We start from the raw sequence: 22668 nt of genomic DNA on the forward strand, positions 1-22668 counted from the left end.
GCTGATGGGCTGGAGCTGCTGCTGCAACAGGGTCTCACACATGCTCAGACTGCAGCTGGACCACTTGCACAGAGCCCAAACCAAACAAACTAGATCAGCCAGGAGAAATAATTTAAGGGGAAAACATCCCAATAATTGAGCCTCTTTGCAATTGTTTTACTGGCTGTGAATCCCTGATCCCAGCCCCCAACACAGCCCAGCAAAAAGACTGTTCCATGGTTTTGCCTTTAAAGTACAAACCACCTGGGATGGGAACACAGCTCCACAGACCTTCATTTATAACAGCAGGGAGATCAACAGATCTGAGCAAAGCCAGCAGCCATGGCAGTGTGATCAGAGGAGCAGGAGGTGAAGGACATAGTGCAGCCATATTCACAAGGGCACTGGGCACCGAGGCTTGGCTGCTGTAAAAAATCACGTGTAGGTTCCCAGTCCTCTACAGACAGAAAGCTGTTCACATTAAGAAGCTGTTTGGGTTGCTGGGTGGGAAAGGACAGTCTTAAGGATGGCACAGACCCCGGCCACATCAGCTGGGGGAAACCTTGGTGGTGTCACCAGGAAGAAAGGAGTGTTCAGTGAGTATTTCTGCAATTGAGTTAGGTCAAAGCCAGACAACATGGGAAGAGGATCCGGGTGAAATGTTTGCTCTTCCATGAGAAGACACAACACATAGCTCACAGGTCCAGATAACACACATTTAAAACACACCAAAATCCCAGCTGACAAGCTGTTTGCATGTCAAAGGGTGATCTCTGGCCAGCTGCAGATGATACAAAGTCCCAGGAGAGACAGCAGCCTTTGCCTGCCAAAATTAAAATGGGTAAATAGCTGACTCGGGCAAGCACAGGCTGGTCAGCAAAGACAGACACAAGGCAAAAGAAACGGATGGCTGCAACTGGACCAGATCACCAGGAAGCAAAGACTGACATAATTAATGCCAACCAACACATGTTTACAGCTGTCAGATCCTGTTGGCAAGCATGATTTATTTTTGTGGGGACTGCAGGCTTGACTGATAAATCAATCAGATCCCTGCCATTCGTTCAAACTCAGAGAAGATGTAGGACTTGGTACAATTCTGGACTCATCATTAGGGACTTCAGTGATAGGACAAGGGGTAATGGGTTAAAACTTAAACAGGGGAAGTTTAGATTGGATATAAGGAGAAAATTCTTTTCCTGTGAGGGTGGTGAGGCACTGGAATGGGTTGCCCAGGGAAGCTGTGAATGCTCCATCACTGGCGGTGTTCAAGGCCAGGCTGGACAGAGCCTTGGGTGACATGGTTTAGTGGGAGGTGTCCCTGCCTACGGCAGGGGGGTTGGAACTGGATGATCTTAAGATCCTTTCTAACCCTAACTATTCTATAATTCTATCATTTTCCACTTTTAATGAAGAAACAACAACTTCATTAAGGGACAGTGGCACGTGTTTGCGGTCACTGTTACCTGGCTCAGAACAAACTCACAAGGGGGGGTGGTCTGTGGCAGGGGGCAAGATCTTCACCAGACATCTCTACACCACAGCAATAAGACCACTGCTGAAATCAAGCATCCAATTTGCAATAGTGACAAGTCAGAGAACTTTCTAAGCTAAAAACAGGTCCAAAAATAAGGGTCCAAAATAGGATGTGCTTTCACCCCACAGGTCCCCTTCATTCCCCTCCTCTTCCTGTTCCACTCCCCTATTTTTCAGCATCTCCAAAGCTTTCTCCACCCTCCCTACATTCCACTCCTCTCCCTGCCTCCTCCTCCTCCCTCTCCATCCCTGCTCTCCCACACCTCCTTTCTATGACAGGCAGCCATGGATCCTCCCTCCACTTCAGCTAACTCCTCTCCACTGGAGCTGGCATTCTACCTCTGCTACTGAGTCCCCTTTCATGCCTCCTGACTTTGCCATCCCACCCGCTTCCTCCCTGCTGCTGCTGGGGTGGGAGGACAGTGGGGGGCACACAGCACTCAGCAGGCCTGACCTGTGGCTCTTATTAACAGTGCCCTTCTCAAAGGAGGCACAGCATGAAATAAATAAATAAAGCAAATCTGTCTCACTGCTGTCTCGGGTTGCTTAAGGGAGCCGGGCATCAGGGGTGGGATGAAGGATGCTATTCGGAGAAGCTGTCTCCATGGCAACCACCATTCCCACCACCAAGCAGGCATAGGTCACCTGTTTCCATGAAAGTTCCCCCCCCCCCCGCCCCTTCCCCATCTCTCCACCCTGTGAACTGCCAGCAGAGCCCCAGGGATGCAGGTGGTCCGGCCTAGGGGAGAAATTGCAGGGATGCTGGTGGCACAGCTGCCAGCACCCTCCAAAGATCCCCACACCACATCAGAGGAAGCCAGGGCATTCCCAGGGTGCAGTGTGCAGGGACCTGCAGTACCCATTCCCCTCTGCCCCAGGCTGGCAAGGCAACCCCATGGTCAGTCTAACATGGGCAGAGAGGCCACTCTTTGCTGCAGGACTTGGGGATGGATGCATGCACCCTGACATGTGCTGTAGGGACTGAGGCAGAGATCAAAACGTGTCCCCTCCCTCTGCACGTGGCCCTGGGCACTGCATTCCCATAGGATTTCAGTTCTTTATTTTAATTCAAAATCGGCCCCTCCCACTGAATGCTGCCAAGGTGCTTCCAGAGCAATCCATGGCTCCCTCTTTAGCTCCGACAACCCCATCTCTCACGCGACAGATGTGCTTACCAGCACCTTTCCCCAAGTAAGGCAGCTCCAGTCCCATGTCGCCGAACACTCCCGCAGCCAACCTGATGCTCCCACTCGTGCCAGCCCCTTCCCCGCATTCCCACACATCCACTGCAGGGCTGGCAGAAGGGCCCAACCCCCCCCGCACCAAAACTCAGCTCCAGGGAGAGATGTAGACAGCATGGAATGAAGAGAATGGGGAACTGGTTCTGCTCTCCATCAGCTCTCCAACACTAGGGGGACACGAGCAGCAGAGGTCTCACCCACTGCCGGTGTTAACACGCCTCTGCTGGTTACTAGCAGGCAGCTACCTAAGGCTGGGGTGCGCAAGTGGGTCGGCAGAGTCCCTCACTGAAGCTCTGGGGTTGGCACCCCGGTAGTCATTCTGCGGCATAGCACAGGCTGCAGGATTCACACGGTTCCCCCACAGGGCTGGGAGTTTCGCCAGGAAAAGCAAGTTTATAAATAGTGCGTTTCAACACGAACAAATGAAAGCAGCAGGACTCGACAGCCAGATCAGCCAGGGGCTGAGCACAGGCCCCTCCCCAGCATCCTCTCCACCAGGAAGGATGGTCACATCCCTTCCCTCCATCACCCAGCTGGCCAGGACCATCCCCACTCTCTAGAAAGCCTGGACCTGGAGATGCCTGTGTCAGATGTGCTGCTTGAGAACGCCCTTGCTGCAGCTGGTCCGGCAGCCGGGGCAAAACAGCACAGCTGTCATCAAAATACCAGAAGCAGTGGGGATGGCCACCTGCTCTGCTCAGGGTAAGGGCAAACAGCCCACAGCTGCCCAACATTGACCAAGGGCCACAAATTTCAATGCATTGCTTGAAACAAAGTCTTCCTAAGCCCATGGACCAGAAAGTTTCTAACTTCTCCTCCCACTCCTGCAGAAAACAGCTGCCCCATCAGTGAGGCTGGCACTTGAAACAGAAGTCTCATGGCACAGTGCATTACACCAAAGGGGCACATGCCTGCCAGATCCTAACAAGAAGACATTCAAGGAAAATAGCAGCTTTTATCTCTGCATTAAGGAGGAAAGCAGCAAGCCATCAGATGAGAACTGAATTCTTGTCAACACAAAACAGCAGAAAAGACACCCCTGCACCTATGGAATGAATGGGAGGACACCCCTGCTGGGAAAACACCTGCCAGATTGCAAAAGGAGGAGATCTTGATGGCAGCGCCCAAGGGAAGACATCAAGACATGTCAGAGCAGCCCCATTAGCTGTCAGCATGAGAAGCCTCTGACAGTCCACTGAACACATGCAGAGCTCTTCACGTCATGCTTGCTTACCTTGATGTAGGTGTCAAGGGCTGGGTGGACACGGTTGATTGCTAGATGGATGGACAATGGCGTAGTGAATGGGAAGGTCGCCATGACCACATGGCTGGGAGCAGGAAAGGAGAAGATCTTGAAGCCATACTTTTGGAACCGCTTGATTTGCTCTTCTGACGGCTTTGCATCTCCCTCGCTGAGGATTCGGCCTATGGCAAAACGGCACTTCTCTGGAGACACCTGAACAAGGGGGACAGACAGCCAGTGTCAGAAGAAGAGAGAGTCTTAATACCAGCCAAAACCTCAACCTACTGAGCATGGAGGAAGTAGACCACCACAAACCAGGGTAAATGCAATGATCGGGCACACCAAAGTAGGTGCCCGCTCCTAGGTGTCCACACTCCTCCCAGCCTTAGCTCACAGACCAGTGCAGAATGTACTGCTTCCCTCCTTGGAGGACACAGGGACTTGCAGCAAAGAAACCCCATCAGGCTGCTCACCGAAACCTGTCCCAGGTGAGTAACTGCCCAGTGTCTCTCTTGCTCTCCCCCGCATCAGAGACCCAACTGTTAAGATGAGCTCACCACCATCCCCATGTGCAGGGCATCCCTGCTACTCTGGCAGGAACTAAAAAGAGATTTGACCACAACCTGCCCACTTGCCTCCACCATACCCTCAAGGAGGTTGACCTGCACCAGTGCCTACTCCCAGCAGCCACCCAGACACATGCGCTGGTGGAACCGACTTGCACGGGCCACCAGCACTAAGCCAGAGAGAAATACAGAGGCTGATGGGTCTCTCCTACATGAGCACACTCAGTCCAGCTGTTTCAGGGATGGGAAAATGAAGGCATGAAGACTTGCACAGTCAGCAAGCTATTTGTAGTAGCACAGAGAGAAACAAATCCCCTTCCATCCTGGACCGCAACAACATGCAAAACGTAAAACATGCTCTCTCTGTATTTGGGAATGCTCTGCAGGCTCTGGCACCACAAAACTCTTGTGGGGATGATGTGAGGCAGAAAGAGGGTGCACACAAGGCCACCGTGTTACCACTTCCATTCTTCATGTGCCTCCCAAGGGGATCACCACTCTGTGCTTCCCAATCTCATACCTAATTCTGCCTGTGCGTCTCTTTCTGCAGCATAACTACCTCACACTGCACTCCTTGCCCTCCCTTTCCTTTAAAACACTCTTTAATGTTGCAGAGCAGGACTACCCCGGAGGAGAAACACAGCAGATGCAAAAAGGAAGGAAGAAAACAGCCTGTCAGAAGTAGCAGCATTCACCAGGCTGAGGGCTGGCGCCTGACAGCTCGCTTTTGCCCTCCTATGCTGCAAGAGGGAGCTGCAGACAGGGCTGCGCTGAGTATCACTGCTTTGGGGCCAGGAAGAAGCAGCAGATCCACCCCAAAGACAGAAAGAGGCAACAGTTAAAGGCATCCCTAGGGAAAAGTCCAAATGAAGCAAGGAAATAAGGGACATCTGTAGTAAATTCCTTTAAACACGAAATGAAATCTCCATTTACATCCTGAGCAAAGACAGTTCACCCCCAGAGCAGGTGGAAGGACCAGAGCTGCCGAAGCAGGCAGCACCACTCGGGCCAGGTACATTTGCTTCCTCCATTCTCCTTTTAACTTGCTATTTCATAGTGTGCAGACCCATGGGTGCTTTCTCAAGGACAGCAGCAAGACAGATTTGCTTCCTCCCCTGGCTAACACAGACCATCTCAAGGGAAGGAAGGAAACACTCCAGCTAAAACCACCCTTTCCCTAATTGTCCTTTTAGGATGGGCAGATGCTGATCAAAGCCTCTGCTCCCCCAAGCACCCCAGCAGAGAATCTTTGGAAATTATTAGTTAACCTAATCAGCAGTTCTGCTGATTGGAGCAAAACCCATTCTTGCATTCAGAGAGCTTTTTGGCCTCATCCATCCAACATCTGGGCACAGGCTGGTCACTCAGCATGTGAACATGCAGATGGAAGGCAAAAGGCCCTGGCACGTGCCTACAACTAGATGTGAGCAGAAATGCTTGGCTGGAGCTGAGCACAAACCCACCCGCCACATCCCATCCTTGCTGAGGAGTTATTTTTGTTCCTGACAGAGGTGGGAGAAGTAGGGAGAAATCCTCTGGGCTGCTAAATATTAAATAAAAAGGAAAAAAAGAAAAAAAAAAGTGCAAATTAATATTAATCTTGTCCATTAAACCACATAAAACATCACTGGCAGGGGTTCAGCAGCACTCAGGGAGCATCCTTGTGTGAATACTAAGAGCCAGGAGCCAGAAGGAAGCTCTGGGGATGCGGCTGCCCTGAGGCCCAGTGTGACCCTGAGGCATCCCACATGCTCCAGGCCACGGGGCTCTGCCCAGCACACAGCTGATGTTCTCTGGCATCCCCATCCTCTCTTCTACCAGGAGCCTCCTTTGGCCATAAATGTGCCAGGACAGCAAATCCCACACTGGTACCTGCTGGTCATCAGCCCCTTCCTGCTGCAGCACTGGGGCACTAAACCCCACAGCAGCTGGTGTCCAAGAGCCAGGCTGGAGGCAGCTGTCTGGGCGGAGCCCAGCAGTGCTTGTCCAGGGACACAGGGGGACACAGCAGGCAGCAAGCACATTCTGCTGCCTGATGACAAAAGGTCTATTTTTGGTGACAAGTCAACATCCGCGACGGGTGACCATCTCTGGATGGACCAGCCTCTGCCACAGGGTGCTTCACCAAGGTCAGGAGAGCGCTGAAAACAAGGAGGAAGAGGTCCTCTTCCTCCCAGGGGAAAGGGAGCCTGAGTAACCGATTCTGCTCTGCTGAACCTCCGGGAACAAGGAGCCAGCAGCGCACACCATCTCCCATACCATCACAGCTACAGCAGGTACAAGCACACAGTGTGAAAGCAGAAGGTCTGCAGGGCAACCACAGGCATGTTCACATCACACCCCCAGAGCAGGGTAGCACTAAGCATGGATGCTGAGCCCTTCCAGCAGCACTTACTGCCCCGCACAGGGTTCTCAACTCCAGGTGAGAACCTTGATGCAAGGACACAAATCTGTGGCAGAAGAATTAGCCACCTGGACCACACGGGCCTCAGCACACCATGCATTCCTCACGGCTCCCATCCCTCACCCACTCCAAACAAGACACTTCTTGCGGACAAGTGTCCAAGCATGTTCAGTCAAACTCTGCCACTGCCCAGCTTATTCCATGGGGGAAAGTACACTCCACCACCCTCCTTCCCAGGCCAGGAAGAGGCACTGCAGAGTGTCTTTTTGCCTCCCATGATCCAGAAGTAAAAACTGGAAGATAAAAGGTAAGTCAGCTCAACACTAGATACAAAGACACAAGGTGGCTGAGCGCACCAGGCTCCAGAGGCCACTGTCAAGCTCAGTGCTTTCTTGCCTCTGATATTTTCCTGTCAGGCCACTCAGGACTGTGTTTTCACGGACAAGTCCTGTCCAAGCAGGTCCAACCCTTGGGAGCACCATGCTGCAAGCAACGAAACAGGGTTCCTAAAATAGGATCAGTCACCCCCAGAGCAGAAGCACGGGGTGAGAACTATCAACCCCATCACTGTGCCCCACACCACCCCTAGCACACATGCCCAAGCATACACACAGAGCTGCTAACTACTCTGCTGTCCCTTCCTGTGGCATTCCTCCACGGTCACGCTAGCTACTGCAGCATTACTGGGGAGCCAGGCTGTCTGCCACAGACAAATGCCCACATGCTGTTATCTGGAGACCCCAGTGCCACCTCACATCAGCTACCAGGCTCCTCACTCTTCAGCAAATTCTGGTGCACTTTTATTTGCTCCTTGTCCTGGACAGTACCCACCAGAGTACCTAGGTCTTGCTGGCAGCCATGAGGCAGTGCACTTTTTGCTCACCTCTCAGCCTGAAAAGCATCATGGAGTTAACTGTTTCATCAGACAGGAGCCCTCAGCACACCTCACCTGAGGTTTCAGTAAGAACTCTCAGGGGATGAAAGGACTACAGGGAAGCTCAGAAAAACACGAGAGCACTACAAACAAGGGGAATATGGATGAAGAACAGAGCAAGCTGAAGAGACCATCTGCTTTCAGCCACAGAGCTGCAAGTCCAGAAGGAGCCTTGGCTGCACTTCCTGCAGCCAAGGTATCTGCCAAGGAATGCGTTACCTTGGGATCATGAACATTGGCCTCTGCTCCATAATAACATCCACTATGCTGCTGATAACTTGCTCATAAGGAGCTATCAGAAGATAGCAAGCTTTGCTTGACCAATGCCTTCCAGTTAGGGTTGTCCAAGAAATAACCTGCTTTCAGGTGCCTTTCCCCACAGAGCATCCTCTACATATCTGGGAGACCTTGTGAATCCCAGTACTCATCTACAGAAGGTGAGCTGAAAGTGCCTGAAATACAGGTAGGGAGCATCCTGAGCTGTGAACCCGGGTGCTGACCACAAGAGCTTACAGGCCCCATCAGGCATGCCTTACCGTGTGCGGGTTGTCGTAGTAGACACCAATGGAGTAGAGCTTTGAAGAGATGCTGCAGCCATCCGTGAAGAGCTGCCCAGATTCACCATAGGGGCCTACCCTGAACTTGTAGGCCAGTGTGATGTTGCCGACAGGTGGGGAGCCAGCACTCACAACCACCTCTGTGAAGAGCCCCGAGTAGACAGCGAAGCCAAAGACGGTCAGAAGCAGCAGCACAACCAGCACTGCAATCAGCCCGAGGAGCACCCAGTCAGACATGACGGATGCTTGGCGCTCCACACTTCCTGATGCACTAGTGGCAAGAGATGAGAAAGAAGGGAAGTTAAGCTAGCGCTTGGACAAGCAATCACTCTGAAGATATTTATTTGCAGTAAAACACAACCACTTCCAATCCCTCTCACATGTGAAGCTTAAAGACAGTGGAACCACCCTAGAAATCTCCTGTATATTAGCCCTACATTGCATCAGCCTGTTCCAATTGGTCACCAGGTACAAATTATACTGCTTCAGCACCTCTTGGGAATGAGGTGATTATGGAGGAGAAATGGAGAGGTACTGCCCCCATCTCCCAGAACCTGCCACACTGCTCATGTCCAGCCTTGCATCCAGGAAAGATGGATGACCCAACAGATCAACAGATACCCAGCACTGGGCTAAGGATCAGGGGTCTATAATAAAATAATTTTTAATTTATAAATGCCATGCCTGATATTTTGACCAGGGGAGCCCCTTTGATCCAAGCACTCAGAGAAGCTCAGAGCAAGTTGAAGACCTAGCTAGAAAAAACATCCCAAACACACTCAGGTGCAATGAATTACCAGTAAACCTTTTAGATTGTCAGTTTTAGCCTAAAAGAATTTTTATAACCCCAACAAAAGCTTCCTGTTTTGCTTGGCAACTTTTCTCCCTCACACTTGCTGCAGGACACAGCAGTCTGGTGAACACCTCCTGCTTGTTTTCACCCACCAAGAGCAGTGGCTCTGGGAAGCTGCAACCCAGACCATTGCAGGAGAGTTGTTAGCTTTTTATTCTCCCTTGAATACACAGACCTGGTCACAGGGACTGGCTGCAACACTCCCCTGGGACTTGCACAGGAGCTCAGTTTGAAAGCAAAGGTTGAAGTAAACAACTCACCTTCACCTCTGTGTTTTAAACACACTTTATCCAATAAAAGCTGTTCACAGTGGCTGCTGCTTGCTCAGCTGTACAGCAAGAGAAAAGAGTCACATCCTGGTAGAAGCCAAGGGCAGCTCTGCTCAACCCCAGCAAGCAGTGGTACAGCAAAACCAAGCCCTGCAGATCCGGCACCGCCAGGTACGCTCTCAGTGCCACGGCAGCACCAGGTTGGGCACCATATCAAACCATGGCCCTACTCACCTGCAAAACCAGCTCAGCCCAGAAACAGTTCACGACATCTGATCCACTGGGGATCTCTAGCGCAGGATCTCTGGCGCTAGAGCAGGAAAAAATAAACATCATTGCTTCCTTTTGAACATACAAGGCCAAAAGCAGAACAGTCACAGCAGAGCACCTGAATGGCACCCAGCTGCCTCGGACCTGCTCTCCAGAGGAGGGGCGTCCCAAGGAGCAGCTTCTCCCACAGGACCTCACGAGACAAGATTTCTTCCCAAAACTCTGGGGCTGAATGCAGGGGCACCAAGAAACACAGACACTGGAAAGGAACGTCGAAGGTGGACAATGTCCTGCTTGTATGTCCCACCCTGGGGACACCTGAGTGGTACCGGGCATTGCTTCAGGGTGGCCTCGCAGGGGAGGAGCCCCTGACCCACAGCACGCCCGGAGCTTTACACCCGTTCCGGTCCCCAGCAGCACCTAGCCTCCTCCCCATAACCAACATAGATTTATTACTTCAAATCACAGTTCTGGCGATTCTCCATGAGCTGCCGGCCCGAGGGCCCAAAAGACGGCTGGCACCAGGGGAGAAACCGGTGCTTTCGGCTATTATTCCCGGTCCCCATGGGTCCGCGCCCCGTCCCCTGGACCCCGCGGCCCAGCACGCGAGCCGCGCACTGCACCGCGCCGGGGGCCGCCGGGACCTGCTCACCCGTGCCCCCTGTGAGAAGGCTTCTCGCCCCTCACGGCACGTGCCGGTCCAAAATGCCGCTGGACGTGACTGATAAACAACGTGTAACCTGTTAGCACAGCGTTACCTGTGCTGGGGCTGCGGCAGCTCCGCACGCGTCCCGGCTGAGTGACGCCCAGCGTCGGGCTCCGGAGCAGCCGGAGGGTCCGGTTAATGGGCTCCTTCCCTCGGGCGCTGGACAAACAGGTTCCGCGATGACAAAGGACACACGGGCCGTGCGTTACGGCCCTGACCACAGGGCCTGGCTGGTCGCGGTACTGGGCAGAGTTGCTCTGCAGCGCTTGGGCCCTTCGGTGAGACTGTTTCTGCTGATGGTCGGGCTTTGTCACTGCTGGAAGGAAAACCCGGCAGATAGGTTGGCAGACATGGACAGCAGTAGTCAGCAAGGGGGAGCACCAGGAGGGTTGAGAAAAAAAAGAGTTAAACGGATTGATGATGGTGATAATGATGTTACTGTTACTATACTTCAGTTTTCACTAGTTCAGTTATTAAACCGTTCTTATCTCAACCTGTGGGTTTTACCTGTTTTTCCACTCATCCTCCCCATCCCACTAGAGGAAGGATTATGTAAGCAACTGGCTGTGTGGGATTTAGCTGGTAGTTGGGCTTAAACCATGACAGAGGAGCAAGCAGTCTTCCCTACCTTCTTCTCCTTCTCCAAGAGAGACTTGCTAGAAGGACCCAGACACAATTCCCATCCTTGTTCTTCCACTCTATAAAAGCTTTGACACCTCTCTTTCTCAGCCTCTTCAGTGCTGTTGGCAGGGAAAGTCTGCTCTCTGGTGCTGGTACACCCGCCCAAGCCACCTCCAGATTCAGCAGCAGTGGAGTTTGCTGCTGGTGGAGTTCGCCTCTCTCCTGCTGTGTTTTCACATCCGTTTCCCATCTGTTCCAACCCTCTTCATCAGGGTTGTTCATAGAGGGAGTTCCAGGCACTGCTTTTCTCTGATGTGGAGCCAAGGAGGTCATTTATGAACAGTAGCTTGACATACTGTAATACTTGCCTTTCTGTAGCAGCTTTCTAGCAGGGATCTCACGGCTTTCTGTAAAATTCTGTTAAATCTCACAGGCCTTCCTTGTATTTGGCACTACAGCTCTTTTGCAGCTGGAGGAAAATATTTCAGCTTGGTTACGTGTCCTGCCTGGAGCCATACAGTGAATCACTGGCAGAAAGAGGAAGAGAACTCAGAAGCTCTTTAACTGCCAGCTCTGGCCATCACACACTTCTCTTTTCTCCACCCTTAGAGTTATTTAACTCAGCACACATACTTAACACATACATTTTCCCAGTATCACTAACCACTAAAATCTGGGTCTCATGTAGCAGCTTCATACCTTCACTATGAAGCAGTACACTGAGAAAAGCCAAGGCAGAAGCATGTAAAACTCGTGCTTTCTGGGAGGTTTCCCCATTTTCCTCACCTGCTTGGCCACATCACACGCCCACCACTGGCACCATAAACTTGTAATATTTGCCACTATAGAACCTCTTGTACCAATCAATAAATTTTCTAAAATATTCATTTGTTCAAATGAAACTGCTGTTGATGGGAAAACCTCGACAGGACAATAGGAAGGGATCACACAAGCAAACACACATGTCCTGGTATCCTGTGAAGGACTAGCAGCCTGAAGAGGCTGGCAGCACTTCAGCCCTTCACCATTCGGTGATAAAGCAGAAGAGGAGATACACTGAAGGACTAACTATTGATCCATATTTTCCCCTCACGTTTAAATTAATTTCCCGCTGATTTCTGCTGTTTCTTTGATGTGACAGGAACTAAAAATTCACAGTGTTACAGAATAAGAAGACATTTATGTCTTTTCAGACAAATCTAAAAGTGTTAAAAAATATGCAGGGCTGTCTTATGGTTAGCTGTTTATTTAGGCCACAAATGCTAAATAGCAAACTACTTTCTTCCTGTATGTATTAGCAAAAAGGGTCTTGTAATTAAATGCAAAGTTTTTAAGTTATGGAATGAAATTTTCAGGCAGGCACATAACGTTCCCTACCTCCTGCCTTGAGTTTAGATTCTCATCTTTATGTTCAGATCCCAGGCCTGAACCATACAAACCTGGACAGCGTAGGATCCACTTACTAAATCAAAACTCAAGCCGCCAAACCAAACTGAACCGAACCGACTGCAGTGATGGACAAAACACTCAGCAATACCTGCACGGTGTCTTGAGCAGCAAAGACCTACAGCAGCAGGAGATGGAGGAATTTCCAGTTTGGAGACCAGTCCTTTCCAGTCTGATACGTGGCATCCTATGATTCTTCAACAAATTTACTATGTGCTACCTTTGAGATGACCAGGCTTCTTGCTCCTTTAAATAGTTTTTCTAACACTTCTTTGGAGGAATGTGGGTCAGTAGAAGGTTCTCAAGCCACTTTTACTTAGAACTAGTGTGCACCCATCTTTTCTTGTGTGTATACTGACTTCAGTCTCCAGTGAGTTTGATTACTTCAGGTTGAAACTTCTCATTACAGGTTTCATTTTGCTAGGACAAATAAAAAAAGATAAAATAAACAAAATCTGTGTTCTTACAAATCATTATTACATTTTAACAATATTTTAGAATAGGAATGCATACAATTGGACAGATTACTCCAGGCGCTTTGCCAGGTCTTTTGCCTTAATATTGACTTCTGCCACAGGAATTTCCATGGATACTACAAGCAAACTTTCTTGGAGTTACAGGAGAAAAACTTTTGTAGGCTGTAGCCTATGAGGTCCTCCTTTTGCTGTGGAAGCACTGAACAGTAGAGTAGCATCCTGCACATCTGCTTATCAGCTATTTAGTGAGATATAAAGGTTGTTTTTATTTAACAAATTGCGATGGAGCTTTCATCTCTTCCTTTCAGATGTCACCAACTCTGGTAGCTTCTGTGAATGATAAGCAGTCATTCAGACTCCCCTCCCCAAGGCCAGCAATCACATTTGTACATGGCTTTGATTTTCTGTGAATAAAAGATCATGTACGAGTCTGGGGGAGCGTGTTATGCATCTTTGAACTCCCCTGAAAATCATTTTAAACCATTTATAGCTCCAGTCATTTGGAATTAGGGTGCACAACTTTGACTCATGGCCAAACAGGTTTGGTAAATTCCTCCCAGATGCCAGGCATGGGCCAGTGATCAGAAGGGAGCTCTTCTCTGCAGCCATATTCTGTTCTCCTCAAATCAGCAGCAATGCTTCTTGCAGTTGTTTGTGTTTGATCCAGAAGGGAATATCTCCCTTTACCTGCACTGTGGATATTCGTACCTCCTACTGTAGTGTATCACACACACAAAGAATGGGGCTATACACACCTTTTCCTGGTGAAAAAGGTACTTTATAGGGAAATGTGTATTGAAATGTTCTCTCAATTTCTCTTCCTGGGGCATGCCTTCAATTTTCATTGTCTTAGCGGCAATCATGTACTTCCTTCTTTATCCTGAGGAAGATCTTACATTGTCTTTGAGCTACAGAAGAACAGACATCCACAAAACAGCCTTTTGTCCTTTTTTTAACCTCTCTATTGTATGTGAAGTCCTGAGTAAGCTTAGATTCTTTTTCTTGCTGAAAACATGAGACTGTTTACACAGAGCGTTCTTTTCTTCCATCCACACAGAAACAAGGAAAGCATGAACACCCTACGCTCTGTCTCTCTGGGTTTGCAAACTGTGCTTGTAAGAAGTGCTGGGTTTAATGTAGCCTTGTCAATAAACTCATTCTCTACAGTGAGTGACACTTTAGACTGTCATCAAGCACTTTTAATGAGGGATCCCCTAACAGGCTTCAGGGGTTTCAACAGGAATTTAAGAGCCTTACACAAATGCACTCTAACCAGAGAGGAGCTGACATTGAACAAAGCAAAGCAGCCTAGCCGTAATGACACCAACAGAGCCTTCATGCCAGCATGTCCTTTAGTTTTACAAGAGTGACTGCAGAATAAATAGCAAATACAAACATTTGTTCCAGCCCTAATTGATAGCTTTAAAAAGCAGAAAATTAATTTCTTATAGCCATGGCACGCTCCTGTTTTTCATGCGCATGTGTAAACAGCACTTTAAAAAAACTTTGCTGGCGGCTGTGTAAAGAATTACATTCCAATGACCACCCCAAATTTAGAGTCGAAAGACATTTTTCATGCAAGATTTTCATCTCCTTCCTGGCAAAAAAACTATCTTGAAAAAGTACTTCACAAGCCTCTTCCAACATCTGTGGGAGCTGCTGTAAATTTGACAAGGGGGAGCTCATCTGAAAGGACTTTCAGAAACCCTGATTATTTACACTCTTATATTTCCTTTTCTTTTCCTACTACCTCATCTTGTGGGGTACACAGCATTTACAATAAAAGCTATTATGCACAGGTGATTTCTGACATTATTTCACATCAGCATGACCCCCCCTTTCCTCTTACAAGTGTCACTGCCTGCTGGTGCACTACCACCCACCATGAGTACACTTCTCCTGGTTACTGACTTGCACAGGTGGTAAAAACATTTCCCACTGCATTCAAATCCCCAAGTTTTATGCCCAGTCTGATTCCTCCCAGCTTACAATCAGGTCAGGCCAGCCCATGTGCAAGCAGAGCAGGGTGCACCGCTCCCATTGCGGTGATGGCTTCAGTTCAAACTGGACCATGTCTAAGCCCACCACTGCAGCTCTGCTAGACAAGCTCATTTATTAGTGTCCCCATAGAAGCTCAGCTGACCTGATTTGTTCAGGAGGCCTAAACTGGATCCTATGGCTGCTGTTCTTTCCCTTGACAAGACAGCTTGAACTGCTGACACTGATATAGGCTTAACTTTGCAGCAACAGAGCATAGAAATACAATCCCAGTGATGCCAAGTATGCCATAGTGAGAAGGGAAACCATTTAAAGGGAGATCCAGGAATATTTTTAACACTATAGTTTATTCAGCTATAATGCCAAATGTGATCCACATCTGAATTTTGAGTGCAAAGCCCTAACGCGAGCATGGCGGAGGAGACAGAAGAGAGTGGCACAACAGAGCAGTGTCTTGTCTTTTTATTACAATGTTTATTGCTGCTGTGGCAGAGGATAATATGTGAGAAACACCTGCACTGAGCCCGAACACCAATGAGCACTAGAAATTGCATTGCCCTCCTCTGCATGCCACAGCTTCACCCTCCATTTTAGTAAACCACTAAAGCACATTTTCTGCTGGAGGTTAGCAGCTTTTCCAACCAGGTTATTTTTCAGACACTGCAGCTCTCATCTGTGAAGTCAGAAATGGAGTTTAGATAAAGCCCCAAATAACAAGATGTCACTTGGCTCAGCACTGCAGACTGAAGATAAATCAATTTCCCAAGATTTTAGCAGTTTATGAGGCAGTTCTGGCATTTAACTGGTCTCCTTGCTGTCATTTAAGGGGTCTGTTTAGCCAAATCTGAGCCTTACAGAGTCCCTCTGAAGTTCTGAGAGAGCAGGAGGGTTTTCAGCCCTGCGATGTGACCTTACTAGGCATATTGAAATGACAGAGATACACAGCAGTGGCAGTTAACTCAGAGCCACTCACCACACACGACATCCAGTTTGCTCCCCCTTGCTCCAAGCACATCCCCATGGTTTTTCTGTTTACTTCAGTACCAGCAAAGGTCCCACTTTTGTGAAGAAATGCAACACTGCAAAGACTGGGGAGCCCATGACACACACCCCACAGGGACTCATGCCAAAACTCAGAAGCCTCAAAGCAAGCCTTTTTCCTATTTAGCTGTGAAACCTTTGCTCCTCCCATATGAACAGGAAGTCTTATGCCTCTAAAGAATTTGTTCCTGCACCATTTGCCTCTTGTCCAAAAAAAGTCCCTCAAAAAATAACATAAAAGGATTGCATTAAGTCCATCACTGGAGTAATACTTTTTTTTTTTTTTTCCAGACAGACACAGCCTTTTCTGAGTTACTAAAGCTAAAATTCTTAAAGAAGACTCACCATGGAATAGACAGATTATGTCCCAAGTTTATGCCTTGATCTTTCTGCAAGTCTACATTAGTCTGAGCTAAATTGCATGGAACAAGTGGTCCTGTTGGTCCAAGTGATTAATTTTAAACTCTTGTCAAATTGAAGAGTCTAGCAAGGCTCTTTGTGCAATCCCTGCATTTTCATATGAACAATTTTAGAGGAAAACATATAGAAATTGCCAGAGTTGCAAAAGCTTTGAATTCGCAAATATTTCAGTGTCAGGGACAGTTCTCTGACAAATTTGAGTGTTATTTTCCTGGAATAAGTGATCAAGTGACCTGATGTGAGTCAGTCACCACTGTACAAGACACACAAGATTTACCATTAATTCAAAGCAGCTGGTGCATCGACTGAGGTAGAGGAAAGGCTGCTGCTTTCTAGCAGCAGTACCTTGGGGAAAAACGAAGAGGATTCAGAGGACTGACTGAGGCTGAAAAGAGATTCTATTTCATATAGCACGCAGCATTACCTCCACATTTAGCCTTAGCCAAGTAACAATCCATCTTTCTTGTACACTAAGCAACACATCAAAATCAGAACCACAACAAAGACAGTGCATGCTCCTTAATCATTGGTTCACTGTCTCACTACAATTCAAAATGAAGTCATCTGACATACAGATTATCTCCATGGCTGGAGAAATAAATCACAAAATCCTGGATAGGAAGACAGGCTGCCTCAACTTTCAATCTTTCTCAGAAGACAAGTGTGGTGGAAACCAGTCCTCAAGCATAACGCAGCCGCCACTTTTTCTTACTTGCCTTTTTCCAGTGGCTAACAAATGAATGCATATGACTAGCAGGAACTGGATCTCAGCCATATTTCTGAAAGCAGAAGACTGCATAAAGACAGCTCCAGTATGAAGTAGAAAAAGACCTTTGTGGCAAACTGTATTTAGCAACATCACCAGAAACCTCTGACTCAGAGATGCATTCTGCCCAGCTGCACACTCAAACCACCATCACCACTCCACATACCTGCCAAACCAGCCAACTCAGCCCACTTGGAGCTCTGCCATGAGCAGCTGGACAGAAGATGACTGATACAGCTGTAAAGCAACACTTAATGAAGAAGTTCTTTTTATTTCAGGGTTGTAACTAAGAAAGACTTTGTCACACTGCTACTGGCAAGGCAGGAAGGCTACTGACAAGTTGTACCAGGAGAAACAGAAGATGGAATCAGGTTGTTATTGCACTTCAGACTAGTCCATATTGGCTTGAGTAAACCTCAGATCAATATAACCTAGCTTTTGCCTTGCCTGTTTCTGCTTCCTGGAAGGTAACCCAGATAAAAGGCCTGCCTGCATTGCCCAGACACAGAGGAAGGTGCTCTGTCTCTAGCAGGAAACTGTTGCACTGGCTGCAGTTTTGGGGGGCCTCTTGGTGTAGCAGAGGAGGGCATTGCTACACCAACAAAGTGTGCAACACCCCACTGCCAAATGTTCCAGCTCCAAACAGCTTCCCAGGCCTGCTGCTCCCACTGTCCCTGCAGCTTAGCAATTGTGGTTTCCATTGTACAGGGACACAAAACACCCCACACATGCACTTAAAGACAAAAGACTTAAGCACTTGCAGGGTAGCATCACCTCCTGCAAGACAGGCTTAGCCTCTTCCTTGGTGGGCAACCCAGACACCTTCACCAGCTCCCAGGTGGGCACCACTGCTTGCTGAACAGTTCAATGGTGAGCTGACAGCTCCCTCCTCTGTCAGAAAGCACTAAAAGCAGAGTAAAACTCTCAGGGTCACTTGGAGTTGATATTATGAATTTTCTTTCATTTTCTGCATGTAGGTAGAGCAAGTCTCCAGGACAGTTTCAGGGTGCTACAGGACCCCTCAGCCAAATGCACTGAGAGCTACTAAAGCTTCAGTTCTCAACCTGCCCTACTGCAGCTGACGCAGGTGAGCCATCAGCAGGGCATGGCCAAGACTTTCTTCCCCTTCCAGCTGTATAAACACATACCAGGTATCCTGCTTTGGTCCTCCTTTGATGTCTTCTCCAGAAATCAGCAGCAGATGGCAGGAAGGGAGCAGAGCAGAGGCACTGTCCTGCTCAGGCAAGGCTGGAGGTTCTCTTGTAGGTGACAGGCAGGTCTGTCCTTGCTGCTCAGCTACAACATGTTTCACACTGAGGAGGTATCCATCAGCCCTTCCTTTCTGCATGTAAGAAAAAAACCATGGATTTACTGAGCATTTAACGACAGGCTGAAATCACATAAGGAAACTTAGTCTCAGTAGGATGTTATCCCTGATGTGTTCCCTTTGCTGACAAGCCAGCATGGGGTATGAGTAGCGTTGCCTCTACTGTACCTTTTGTGCCCCATGCCAAGTTGAAGTCTAAGGGCATAATTAATATATTTAGCTACTGTGCACTTAAATCCAGCAGAAAGCTTAAAGCAAAGGTGCTATGTTGTTGTGAAAGAAGCTAAATTGTGAACTGGACTTCAAAGCAGCTTTCAACTGAGCTGCAAGTTAAAAGAACTGAGCAGAAAAATAAATGACCTGCAACAACAAAAAAAAAAAAGCGAAAATTAAGAAAGGTTTTCAGAGCTGCACAAGGAGCTGCTTATGCTGTATTTGTGGGAGAGAGGAAGGTGGGTCACACTAGGATTAAGGGATGAGCTTCTAAAGGTCACTGCTGTCACGCTCAAGAGCCAGCCAGGGTCTGTAAGACATACAGACTTCTGGATATGCATTTCTGGATAGGGATGCAAGATTAACTTTTGATCCAGGTAATCACGCTCACATAAGGAGACCAGGAGAATCCCACACTTGGACAGGGAATACAGAACACAAGGATTCTGGTCACTTTGCTGTAGGATTTTTAAGAGTGCTTGCTGCATCTGGGGAGGCAGGGGACAAGCTTCAAGACCCAGGCTGTTCTTGCAAGGCCTATGTTCCTCTGAACTTAGATGGTTTCTGTGCAGGGGTTTCTCTCAGTGGGAATACACAGCTGCTTTCTCCTCCAGCAGTGCTGTAGCACAGCTTGCTGCTCCCTAGGCCAGGGAAGCCTTACCAATGCCATCTTGAAGGTGTCTGCCACAGCAAACCTGTGCTAGCGTCACACAGTAGCTGCACTGAGCTGGGGCTCATAGGCTTCATTTCTCCAACCATGGAGCCTGTGTTTGACTAAAGGCCATTAACTTTTTGGAGCTCCTGCTCCCCTTCTGCAAATCAAAGGCTTTGGATTTCCCTCTCCCTGAGGAAAAGCAGTCCCTTGTTCTGTGAAAATCCCCTGTCCAGAGCACTGGAGCTCTACCCCTTAGGGCTGTCGTGACAGCCATACTAATCAACACAATGCCCATGGGTGTATCTGCAAGCCAACGAGCTAATTGCTACAGCAACAATGAAGGAGGGTGCCAAAGGACTGGCTTCCAAGGTGGCCACTTCCTTCAGGACTTCAGACAGGCAATTCACCCTTCAGGCTTCTTTATCTGTGAGACAGGCCAAAACCTAACTTCACCAGGGCCCCCACTTGGCCTAAATGCTGTGCAGACTGGGGAGAGAGGAAGAATTATGTCCTAAATAAAAGAAATAGATCTCTTTTTGGTTTGGACTCTGTTGCTTTAACTTTTTTTTTTTTTTTTTAATACTGGCACCATTGGGAGAGTTTTGCTTCATTTGCTTAATAAGGCCACAGATTGAGGAACCTGGAAAGGCACTTTGCTTGTTTGGAGTGGCTTGACCTGCTAATGTTCATTATTTATTAATCTGAGCAGCCTCGGTTCAGACAAAAGTTCTTGACTTTAAGAGTTGTATCTCCAAATATCCTGGAAAGGTAAACTGTTGGGGATTTTAATTTATTTTAAACAACACACACCACCACCCAAGCACATTCTTACTGTGGTAGGCAGATGCCTCACACTGCTCAGCTTATAGTGCTAAAGTAAAGATGACACTGACATACCACCCTATTATGCTGGTAAGCATGTCTGGAAACTGTCAGTGGTATAAAAGCAAATAATGATACAATTAGATAACAGAAAACATTTGGGCTGGGTAAGTTAGGGAAGAACTTTTGCTAAATTATGTCATGCTGTGGCGTGAGAAGTAAGCTCTCACTTTCCTGGCACAGAAACACGGCTTACTCTTCAGCTTGACTAAAAATACAACCCATGTTAAATTCCCCGAGAACAAATCTTATCAGCTACTGCTTCTTATTATTTCCTCTCATTTTTTGTTGCCATTTTTTGTGATAACTATAAACACACTTGAGAGACTGTTCTCTGCAATAAGAATATTTGTAAAAAAATATTCTGGGATGTTTCAGCTGTTCCCAGCTATCAGTTAAGAAACCTTTCTTCCCCTGTATGGATTTGTATCTTAGAAAAAAAAAAAAAAGGGGGGGGGGGGGGGGGGGAGGGAAAGAAGCGTTTATGACCAAATACCTTCAGAATCTGTTGCTTTAACTCAAATTCTGCATGCGCTGTGTGAGAAGAGCTGCATATTTCTACTACTTCTTATCCTGGCAGCTGGCACCTAACAGGGTCCTGGCTGTAATATGAAAGTCGGGATGAAGACTTTTTTCAAATAATGACATACACAACACAGATAAGAAAATGTGGCAAGACAGCAGTATGGACCCCTTCAAAAGGTGTGGTTTACAGAGAGTTAGACTGAGGATCCTCATAGCTGTAGTAGAGCTTGATGGCTACTGTCTTCATCAAAAAAACAAAGCTCTCAATCCATTAAAAGCTATCTACTTGCCAAACTGGAAAAAAAGCAGCTCCCAAAGCACTTTGATTAACACAATACCTACTTGAACAGCCCTCACCTGAGAGAGCAATGCCTGGGGCCTTGGGCCAAATCCAAATCTCCCTGCCTTGGGCAAGGAGATACCACTCTAGGAAGGGGAGTGCAGGTCAAAGACTTGACAATGTTCCATAAACAAAGGCCAAACTTCCCAGTGTGCCATGAAAAAGGAGAGTAGGCCACAAGGAACATTAACAGACTGCAAAAATTAAAAAATACATTATGAAAAGAACCTATGACCTAGGAATAACTGATTTCCGGTTTGAGCCCCACCTACCTGGCACCCAAACCACACATGTCATTTCACTACTACTGACTTCAAACAAACTTCTGTCTCAATGCTCCTACAGTGTCAGAGGTGGAAGTGCACCCACCACCCCACAGGACAAGGTATCAGAGGGCCTCATGACCTGCATGCTGTTGACTGTCCATTGAGAACCAGGACCAAGCTGTACGCATTAAGACCATTTATTAGTGTGTATCAAACGCTTGCTTGATTTTAAAAAAGTCAGATTCCTTGAAACACTTATTAGAATGAGCTAGTCTCAGGGACATGCTTACTAATAGGAGTTAAGCACCTCCTTCCTCTAGAGACACCAGAGAGTAGTCCATAAAAAGGTCAGTCTAAAGTTGTCTAGCAACACAAATACTGTCAAATGAGGAAGGAACATGAGTGGGAAAATACAGTTATTAACAGGATCACACACTAGAATTGGCACAGCACCCTGTTCCTCTTAAGGGAACCCAGATTTAGTAAGCTGTGCCCAAATGCCAGCTATAGGCTAATGTGCCTTATGTGCAAGGGAACCTTGAGAGACCTGCAGAAGATGGCCATCACCACCCCCTCTGTACACCTTTGCAGCAAAGCTATGACCAGGCTCTCCTAAAGCCAGCTCCATCTGTTGAACCTTCTCAGGTGCGCAGGCAAGGAAACAGTGCAACTGATAAAGCCGTATCTTCCTTCAGGACACATTGCATCAACTATGGAGGCTCCGCATCCCCAGACGAGGACAATCCCCACCATCAGGCACACCAGAGACATGCTCAGAAGATCCTGGCAATAAGACATGGTGTAGTCTGACCCTGTCAGCTCTTCAGCTTCTTCCAACAGCTCTGCCCAGGTTCTGTTAACAGCAGAGCTTACTTGCCTGGCTCAAAGAAATAGGGAACCAACTCTCAGCCCAGACAGGCTCATCTAAAAAGCCTGTAAGCAAACAGGACACCCTCATACACCAACTACCCTACCACAGCCGCTTCACCCCAGCCTAGTGAGACCCAGGTGCCCCCGGGTACCCAGCACCGAAAACTCCAAGTCGGTGGCTGCCCCACAGGTTCGCCCAGCCCAAAGATAAGCAAGGGAAGCGCGCACACATTCCCCAGCAAGTCACCCACCAGAGAAGACCTC

General features: G+C 48.1%; 1 protein-coding gene and 1 long non-coding RNA gene across 3 annotated transcripts in view; both read right to left on the reverse strand.

The window, feature by feature from the left end:
• The window catches only part of TEX264 (testis expressed 264, ER-phagy receptor), a 35986-nt gene extending 26019 nt beyond the window's left edge, over nucleotides 1-9967 (reverse strand). The window contains exons 1-3 of the mRNA XM_057407831.1: nucleotides 9817-9967; nucleotides 8440-8731; nucleotides 3991-4212 (exon numbers count right to left, since the gene is read on the reverse strand). Of these exons, the coding sequence (XP_057263814.1) occupies nucleotides 3991-4212; nucleotides 8440-8697 (480 nt within the window). The 5' untranslated portion in view covers nucleotides 8698-8731; nucleotides 9817-9967. The remainder of the gene's footprint in view (nucleotides 1-3990; nucleotides 4213-8439; nucleotides 8732-9816) is intronic.
• Nucleotides 9968-13105: 3138 nt separating this feature from the next.
• LOC130598417 (uncharacterized) lies at nucleotides 13106-22512 on the reverse strand. Of its 2 annotated transcripts, none has more exons than XR_008972001.1 (3): nucleotides 22285-22512; nucleotides 18475-18668; nucleotides 13106-13505 (listed from the first exon to the last, which is right to left on the reverse strand). It is a non-coding gene; the product is annotated as an uncharacterized LOC130598417 (long non-coding RNA). The 2 variants fall into 2 exon arrangements; XR_008972000.1 differs by lacking the exon at nucleotides 22285-22512 and adding an exon at nucleotides 19252-19830.
• Between the last annotated feature and the right edge of the window lie 156 nt (nucleotides 22513-22668).

This window comes from Pezoporus wallicus, unplaced genomic scaffold (genome assembly GCF_028554395.1).
Source record: "Pezoporus wallicus isolate ANWC-B61680 ecotype Strahan unplaced genomic scaffold, APGP_CSIRO_Pwel_v1 contig_3568, whole genome shotgun sequence".
In the NCBI taxonomy this organism is placed as follows: Eukaryota; Metazoa; Chordata; class Aves; order Psittaciformes; family Psittacidae; genus Pezoporus; species Pezoporus wallicus.